The sequence below is a fragment of the Sinocyclocheilus grahami genome, unplaced genomic scaffold, assembly GCF_001515645.1.
Source record: "Sinocyclocheilus grahami isolate Dianchi unplaced genomic scaffold, SAMN03320097.WGS_v1.1 scaffold47.1, whole genome shotgun sequence".
NCBI lineage: Eukaryota > Metazoa > Chordata > Actinopteri > Cypriniformes > Cyprinidae > Sinocyclocheilus > Sinocyclocheilus grahami.
Genome location: NW_015505226.1, coordinates 3,496,305 through 3,506,252, shown reverse-complemented (window position 1 = coordinate 3,506,252; position 9,948 = coordinate 3,496,305). Strand labels below are relative to the sequence as shown.

Genomic DNA, 9,948 nt, shown 5'->3' with positions numbered 1-9,948 from the left:
AAATGCATACCAAAATGTAGTTTATTTTTATGAGAAATGGAATTTTTGAAAGAGTCTCTAATGCAAATTAATTTCATGGAGGATTTGTTTTTCTAGTATAGTTCCCCCACTGTAGTCTTGGATTTTGTCCTAAGAAGGAAGATAATTTGAACTATTGTTTAGTTGTTTATATGCATGTTTTTGTTTAATTATTATTATTAATTTTATTTATTTTTTCTCTCTTCTCTTAAATGCTCTCTCACAGAGTAAGATTGTTCTTCTCTAATCTTCTGTAAAGGCTAGACTTAATTGTTAAAACTTATTGTAATGTTCAATCATTACTTCAATAAAAATACGCCATTTTCATTGTTTATTGTTATTATTTTAAATGACAAACATTTATTAAAACCCTCTTAAAATGAGCAGAGTTGATCGAAAAGTCTGCAATAGACAGCTTGTAATTAGTTAACAGCCTTTAGTCGGAAAAAAATCATTTACGTCTTTAGTCAGAAAAATATGCACAAAACGCCAACTACATTTTTTAAAAGTACGTTTCTGTAGGGTGTAAATCTATAAAAACGTGATTTATGTAAATACTTTAAAACCCCAAAGTGTTTTCGCGCTCTGCAAGCACAGACAAAAAGATACAATGTCGCCGACTTGGTAGTTTTTAATTTAAAGTATACTTTTGTGATGTCTACATCTATAAAAACGTGCTTTTTGACTTCTGAAGGTGTTCTTATACAAATACAATTATGTATTTATTACTGAAACGTTGTTTAAAACATCACTGCATTAACATATATATCAATACATCAAAACCCCAAACTGAACATTTAATTCAATCACTAAGAGTACTTAATAACAAAAAAATGTAGTTCTTTTTTTGAAGAGATATGAGATCTTTCATGTACTGTGATTAATACCTGTTTTTTTGTTTTTTTAATCCTCTTTTCTTTATTTGTTCTGTTTCATGGCGTCATAGGTGATGCAGACTTTTCATTTTTATCTTGCTTGCCTTCCTAAAAAACAATAAAAATCCATATATGCATGAAATATATTACAATTATATATACATTTAGGATTTTTAACATGGGCACCTGCTTAACTCTAGCAGATAATCTGCAGTCCAGCACCTGCTGTTGGCGACGGGCCTCCCAGTGCATGGCTGACATGTTACACCACTCGCTGGCCTGTAAGAGAGACCAAGTCAATGCGAAGTAATGTGAAACCATATCCTGATTAATGAAACTGAAACCCAGATGCTGAGATGTTTCCTTTGTCATGACACTCATAAAGAAATAAAGACTGAACTGATTTCTTAGCTGCTCATAAATGTTGACACTACAGGACAAAGCTGATATAGGCAGTAGCCTATATGCAATAAGGTAAAATAAATTCATAATGTAACAATGCAGTTTAAGAATTGTAGTGTAACATTTATTAGTCCTGTCCTGTGCCATTCATCTAGCGCAAGCCTGATACCGTTACAATGTCTATAACAGGCAGAGTAAAAGCATGCAATAGTTTGACCTAATTTAAGACAAACTACACTAAAGAATATAAGTTCTTAACAAAATGGCAAGAAAAGCCGACTGTAGCGCATGTCACGTCGTTTTTTATTCGCACAAAAGCAAAATGATTATGTCGTTAACTTTTATATTTTGCAAGGTAAATATTACATTCATGAACAACAATTTGGGAAATGCATACCAAAATGTAGTTTATTTTTATGAGAAATGGAATTTTTGAAAGAGTCTCTAATGCAAATTAATTTCATGGAGGATTTGTTTTTCTAGTATAGTTCCCCCACTGTAGTCTTGGATTTTGTCCTAAGAAGGAAGATAATTTGAACTATTGTTTAGTTGTTTATATGCATGTTTTTGTTTAATTATTATTTATTTATTTATTTATTTTTTCTCTCTTCTCTTAAATGCTCTCTCACAGAGTAAGATTGTTCTTCTCTAATCTTCTGTAACTTAATTGTTTAATTGTTAAAACTTATTGTAATGTTCAATCATTACTTCAATAAAAATACGCCATTTTCATTGTTTATTGTTATTATTTTAAATGACAAACATTTATTAAAACCCTCTTAAAATGAGCAGAGTTGATCGAAAAGTCTGCAATAGACAGCTTGTAATTAGTTAACAGCCTTTAGTCGGAAAAAAATCATTTACGTCTTTAGTCAGAAAAATATGCACAAAACGCCAACTACATTTTTTAAAAGTACGTTTCTGTAGTGTGTAAATCTATAAAAACGTGATTTATGTAAATACTTTAAAACCCCAAAGTGTTTTCGCGCTCTGCAAGCACAGACAAAAAGATACAATGTCGCCGACTTGGTAGTTTTTAATTTAAAGTATACTTTTGTGATGTCTACATCTATAAAAACGTGCTTTTTGACTTCTGAAGGTGTTCTTATACAAATACAATTATGTATTTATTACTGAAACGTTGTTTAAAACATCACTGCATTAACATATATATCAATACATCAAAACCCCAAACTGAATATTTAATTCAATCACTAAGAGTACTTAATAACAAAAAAATGTAGTTCTTTTTTGAAGAGATATGAGATCTTTCATGTACTGTGATTAATACCTGTTTTTTTGTTTTTTTAATCCTCTTTTCTTTATTTGTTCTGTTTCTGCCTATATGTTCATTAAAAAGTTGTTTAAATGCAAAAAAAAAAAAAAAAAAAACTTTCTTCGCAGTCGGCAAGCACAGACAAAACAAGATACAAGATCTCCGACTTGGTAGTTTCGATGCCTCCGGCTCGCCACACAGGGGTGCTGTTTGGGCAGGAAACAACGGGAGGCACGAGGGGCTCCTCTGACGTCACATGCGGGGACTGTTGTGCTGTGCGCTCAGCTCCACTTTCAGCTCTGAGGTCTCCGGCATCCGAGGGAAGAGAGGCTCTGGAAAAATGATCACTGTTTTGAGTCGTTTGGATAACTGGGCGCCTGTGTTTTTAAAGTGAGAAATGGAAACGATGCCTGTTAGAAGATAAACGCCTGTTAGGTAAGTGATGTTAATGTTCGCAATGATTAAACAATCGTTTTACAAGCGAGGTTTTCGTTCTCAAGTATCTGCTGAATTTACTCGATTTTTAACCTACAGTCTGTAATGTTTTTCATGCTTTTTCAAGTTGTTTGGAATAGGATTTTACTATTTCAACTTTAAATGCTGTAAGTTACCAGATTTCATAGTTTTGACAGTGGTAATATTACTTAGATGTTGACATACCCATAATTTCCATTTAAACTATATGCGTAAAATGTAATAAAAATCAGTTACAGTACAGAAAATGATTATAGCCACGTTAAAGTGTGGCTCGCTTAGTTTTGTTCTAAACTATCTGATAATAATAAGACAACATCTGATGTTGATATCTGCCTTCAAACAGGTAAAGTAAAGATAACATAAATATACATTTTTTTTTTTTTTAGAAATCTATTTCTGTTTGGACTGTTAAGAGGATTTGGTGCTGCAAATAAGCATACAGAGCAACCTCTCTAAGTACTCAATTACAGACAGTCATTACCTACAAACAAATTATTTGTTTACGTTTTTGTTCATTTTAATTTGAGCCTTTCAGTGAGCTACTGTTGATATGACACCAAAGCCTTTTTGCAAATTTAATTTAGAGATATTTATCGTATAGATCCAAATACTTTTTTCATATTTTGTCTGCTTTTGCTCGAAGGCGAATCTGGTTAAGTTGTAAATAACTTCCATATCTGTGATGATAATCAGCTTTTGTTTTTTCTTTAATTAGGTTCCACACGGTGCCGCCGATCTTACAGCACCTCTCTGCCTGCAGTACCTTTGAAGTAGGTGCAAATGCCAAACACTTAGACAAATCTGCTTGTCCTTACAAGAGGGTGCGAAAACCAAGTTGCCATGGGAAACCAGCTGACAGAGATTGCCCCCAATACACCGTTCCTGCCTAACTTCCAGTCCCTTCACGTTGTGGTCATTGGTTTGGACTCTGCAGGCAAAACCTCGCTTCTCTACAGACTGAAGCTGAAGGAATTTGTTGAAACTATCCCAACCAAGGGATTTAACACTGAGAAGATTAAAGTTCCTGTGGGAAATGGCCGTGCCATTACCTTCCAGGTGTGGGATGTGGGGGGTCAGGAGAAGCTTCGGCCTTTGTGGAAGTCCTACACGCGGCGCACGGACGGCATGGTCTTTGTAGTGGACTCCACGGAGGTGGAGCGCATGGAGGAGGCTAAGGTGGAGTTGCACAAGATCACGCGTATGTCAGAGAACCAAGGAGTGCCAGTGCTGGTGTTGGCTAACAAACAGGACCTTTCTGTTGCACTGCCTGTTTCTGATGTGGAGAAGGTTTTGGCTGTACATGAACTGAGTGCCTCCACCCTACACCACGTGCAAGGATGCAGTGCGGTTGATGGGCTGGGGTTACAGCTCGGTTTGGAAAAACTGTATGATATGATCCTCAAACGAAAGAAAATGGTGAAGCACAGCAAGAAAAAAAGATAAGCTGAATGGAACTGCATATACCACTTGCGAAGCTCCTCGGTTGTAGGATTTTGCAGCGAATCTCTGAATGAAGAAAATGCTCCAGATGGCCCAGTGGTCAGGAGAAAACAGATTTGACCTTTATGTGACACACAGTATTGAACTGCTTTCTTCCATGCCTAGTAATTTCTGTGCAGCTCCCCTTTGTAATCAAGGAATATGTGATAGCATTGATAGGCTGTAGCATCAGCAGAATTTAAGCCTATGTCCTTGCCTTTTCTTTTTCATGCAAGAAAGAGACTAAATTAGCTTGGCAACATTTTCACCAGACTTCAGACATCTTTTTTTTTTTTTTACAAACATTCACTTGATTGCCAGTGCCGATATAAAAAAAAGGCCATATAAATGTTCACACTCTGCTAGTTGTGAAACTGAAGTGTTATACAAATTACAGAGATTAGCTATTCACAGATCTACGTTTTAGTTGGAAAACCTGTTTGTTTTTACATGCTGTAAATAGTTTTTGTAATGCTGTAGAATTAATAAATTATAGACTGCTTTGACACAGACAGTGGTATTTGCTGAAATAAATGATAATCTTTATTATAATTGATTATTTTTAATGATAATTTATTTGATAAACTGTATGTACTGTTAGCCTTGAAAACATAAAATCACACAAATATATACATAAAATAAGGTTTTAATTTGCTGTGATGAAACAGAAAACAGCCCCTATTAAATTATTAACAGAGTAGGCGCTCATGATAATGTCGTCTGTGTTCAGGGAGAGCATCCCACAGGAAATGCATTGATGCTGAAAGAACATTGTTTGATGTAACCTTGGTGTTATAGCATAATTCAGAAGCTGAGCCTATAAATGGGCGGAAGCAACATTATATCACATTTGCTGACACAATATGCAAGATTTATTAAACAACCAAAGTAAGATGTATGTAAAAAGAGGCAAAGGCATACAAAACGGACAGCGGGTGATCATTTCTAATGCTGCAGTGGCGTCTTTAACGTGAATCTAGTATTCCTTTGAGTTTGCATTGTTTTAAGAGAGAGCAAATGGTTTTTGAATGTCCTGACCCCCACCAATGCACAGACAGACAAATCTATTTACTTTGCTATCAACTTCCCTGTGAAGCAGCTGCTTTGCTCTGATTGGATTCATTGGTGCTCTGGGTTTATGGTGAGCTGAATCGCATGAGGAGACTAAAACAGGCCTGATTTATGAGATCCAGTGAATGTGGTAACTTAATAAGACTTCTAGGCCTCTGACAGGATATGTAAATTGCCATTTTGATAATTTGTTTAGGATTAAAATATTTGTTATACTATATAACATGTATGTTTTTCAAAACAATACACGTGTTATTTAAAGTTAGAGTTACATTTCAATAGCAGTGCCTGCTTTTCCCAAACAATGGACTAAAACAGACTGAAATTCATTCATCAATATCCAATAAGCATCTACTGTGCTAAAAGGGACACCACCAAGTTAAATTTTAAAGATTTTATTGATCTCTGCGGTCTACACCCTGCCTCCACTTCAGAAAACAGATGCTTGTCAGGGTTTCTGAAGGTTTCTGATCCACGACCTCCACAAGGGTGGGGCTGTGAAGATGAAGCCAAATGTCGTGACAGACTTGGTTTCAGTGGCATTTCGCCTAACTGGTTCTCTCAATGTTATCTTAAGAATGAGGCAAGTCCCCCTGCTGAGCCGGTTAATTAAGAAGTGGCACTGTCCTCTTCAGCTGAAGACAAACAGTAATCCTCTCTGAGAAGCCGGATTTAGTTATGTAAATGTTTTTCTAAATATTTTACTACAATGAAGTGGATTTGAGTCTGGGGAAAAACAGTATTTTTAGGCTTAGAAGACGCAACATTTAGCTCTTGAGTAAATACGCTCCAGACCTTCATGATGGAATTTTATCAGTGCAGCCAATAACTCAAAGGCTATTCCATGTGGCTTTGTAAGCAGTGCTCAAATCACCAAAATTACCAAAGCTTCCAGGTGCGCATTATTAGGAAGAAAAAAAGATAGGAATGCTAAGAAGGCACACCAAAAAAAACAACAAAGATATTTATTTACAGTGATGACAGTTACAATCTGATGTTCTTCTGCTTCTTAAATCACTGTTAGAGTTATTAAACTGGGGCTTATGTTTAATAAAATCATGATCCTTATGTAAAAAAAATCACAATACATAGTTTTATTTGATTTTACCTGTAATAAAAAAAGCACACAACAACTTTTAGACATCTTTTTCTGTCTAAATCTATTGGAACGTTCTCCTTTTTTTTTTTTTTTTTTTAAAGAACTTATTTTTTATTTAGCAAGAAATCGATCAAAAGATTGCTACAAAAAAATCTGTTCTTTTGAACCTTATATTTGTCAAAGAATACTGAACAATATCACAGCTTCCACAAAAACATTAAGCAGCTCAACACTGATAATAATAAGAAATGTTTATTGAGCACCAAATCACCTTACTATGATTTATGAAGGATTATGTGACAGTGTAAAATGGAGTAATGGCTGCTGAAAATTTTGATTTGTCTTCACAGGAATAAATTACATTTGAAAATATATCAAAATTTAAAACAGCTACTTTAAATTCTAACAATATTCTACAATATTACACTTTTTCTGTATTTTTGAATCTTACACACCCCAAAACCTTTGAATGGTAGTGTACTGTATATATGTGGTGTAGAGCACTGTAATATTATAAATGCGGTTATTAATAACTAAATAACTAGGGGGCTTTGGCCCCCTCTAACCCTAACATAACTCTAACATATTATTTGAACACTATAAATACAGAGGCTTAGACAGCATCTAAAATAAAACATGTCAAGGAATGATCCTTTGAAAACAACCCCTTTTTTCAAATCTGTTTAACAGAATGTCAATTTGAAAAATTATTCAAGCATATCCTGTGACTACTGTGTCTAACACCATAAGGATCTGGATGTTGGTGAAATGATCCGTTAGTGTGTTGTTGACATGGACCCAAGTAAGGCAGAGGGAGCCTCTGGGATTATGAATGGATTAAGAAATGGAATCATAAAACAGCAGGTGCATGCTACAAACATGTCACATCCATCACACAGTGGTTCCCCAAAGTATTTTCAGTCACTGTACAACACCTTATCCTCATTTATTTCAATCTAGAATGGAAATAGCTCTCTAAAATTAATCTACATACAAAACAACAGTACAGTTTACATCAGTATGTGCAGCTGAGAAAGCATTCTATTTTTAAATCTGGTCTAGATTAAAGGACAATAACATCAAAAGCTGCCATTCTGGGATGCAATTTTGGCCTCATTCCAGCTGTAATTTCACACATCACAAAAAGGAGCGCAAAGGTGCTCGGGGAGCCCTTTCTGTGGAATAGCTGGCAAATCAAACGGCCCAGACGTTCTTATTTGTCACCTCAGCAACTGTGAGCGTGTAACCATGGGTGACCTCAGAGAGCTGCGCAGGACCTTTTAATTGCCTTTGTGGCTGGGTATGTATTTCATGTGGGGGTGACAGAGGGGGCAGAGAGGGATATGGAGTATTATTGGCTGCTGTGTCTCTTAAAATCTCCAAAACTCTATATTGCTAAATGTAATATTGTCTTGAAGACACCTCACGGGTCTGGAAGAGATTAAACGCAGTATGATTGTAAGACCGCCTCTCACACTGGGGGATGTGAATGTGTTTATCGTTTAACCGTTTTTGTCAGGAGGCGGGGATCTCTCTAGCCAGCACTATTTTCCACAGGCTCATAAAGCTGCCACTGGGACTGAGATGAGAAAGCGTCCTGGGGAGTGGGATTGCCGAGAACCAAACACAATCCCAGGGCAAGATAGCGTGGGTCATAAATCTATACCCCAGCTCAAAAGGTTTGCTGGGGAGTACACAAGTTTCCCTCTTTAGAGGCTGAAGAAAACACTCTGAAACGGCTGATGGCCGTTGGACTGGAATGATGGGGTGGAGTTTTAATGGGTTACAATAAGCTCACTTAATGAGCTTATTATTATTTTTTTATTTCATGGATGATGTTCTCAAATATCTTGTAAATGTTATTTATGTACTCATATTCAGCATGGTTCTTAGATGCCTGGTTTTGTAAGTGTGATTCATTAGGCAGGAGGCCCCACTAGAATTATTGCCTTCCATAAATACCAAAAGTGTCAAAGGTTTCACATAATTCAACAGAGGGCCTCAGAGCATTCAAAACACACCTCATTAATGTTGTAATACAAACCTCAATATGATTTGCTCCTGTGATCAACAAATAAGGATACATTTCACGTATTATCAACAAAATCTAATTTTATCATTCTAAACAGACGTTTTGACCATTTTAAGAATGCATTGTTTCATACTCTTTGTGTCTGCTTTACTGTAAAATCCTAGACATGTTAATCCTAAACATTGGAAAAGCACATGTTTGGTAATGCTGGTGTGGTGCACTGGGATCCTTAAGCAGCCTTTATAAAAGTCCAGGCAGGAAAAACAGTTTTTATGTGTTTATCAACAGTATTTTCTCAGAGGTCTAGTGATCCTGTACCAGGATTACCCCAGTATCCCATCTGGCCAGACAGCTCTTGAGGATTAATGCAGCAATATCTGATCCACTGCTAAACTCAACAGCTGATTTAAGCATTGCAGTGTTGTGGTTTCTAAGAGCGATTGATAAATCTCTTTTGGTACATTGGAAATCTTGGAATTTATACCTGGAAATCAACAGAAAGTTTTAGGATCTTGAAAAATTAGGATTTAGAAATTAATTTACAAGAAAGAACAAATAAATGCAGGTACTCCTGGGTGAGATCAGAGGTAGAGCAGGTTTTATAAGCATACATGATTTGTAGTAAACACCCTATGCCTCTTCTGCAAGATAGGGTCAATAAGTTCTTCTGCTTTCATTAAGTTAATGTACGCGACTCAATTTTGACGACAACAGCACAAAACAAAAATTCTCGGACTCAGCATGTCTGAAGCTTCAGGTAGTTTCATTATCGTCAAGTGTTGCTTTAAACATCCCATAAATGTAGTGCACTTCAGCTCTGTGTATTTTGAAAATAGGATAGCACAATAAAAAAGGAAATATTCCCCATCAATGTTGACAAAAAAATTTAAGTTTAGAACCAGTTCAATTAAAAAACACAGGAATTCCATTCAGTTCCATTAACAGGGCTCACACTGATGTGGATAAAGTACTGTATTAAAAGTGAGCTTCCTGCTCTACTATGCAGTGGCATAACAACATGAAAAGCCTTTGTATAGTCCTGTTGTGTTTACGCTTGTTATGAGAATAGACATGACTGAATTTTCCTCACATGAGTTCCTCCACAACTTGCAGCATTATAAATCAACATTCAGAGGCAAAATATTTAGGGAGTTTGAAAGCATTCTTTGTGTTTTAATCAACATTAGAGCACTGCACCAAACATACAGCCATCAGTGTA

At 35.9% G+C, this 9,948-nt stretch overlaps 1 protein-coding gene across 1 annotated transcript; it reads left to right on the top strand.

The window, feature by feature from the left end:
* Nucleotides 1-2,756: 2,756 nt before the first annotated feature.
* On the top strand, nt 2,757-5,039 carry LOC107582746 (ADP-ribosylation factor-like protein 4D). Its single transcript, XM_016268719.1, has 2 exons — nt 2,757-3,006; nt 3,764-5,039. The coding sequence occupies exon 2, from the start codon at nt 3,889-3,891 to the stop codon at nt 4,489-4,491; it is 603 nt and encodes a 200-aa protein (XP_016124205.1). The 5' UTR covers nt 2,757-3,006; nt 3,764-3,888; the 3' UTR covers nt 4,492-5,039.
* Nucleotides 5,040-9,948: the final 4,909 nt, after the last annotated feature.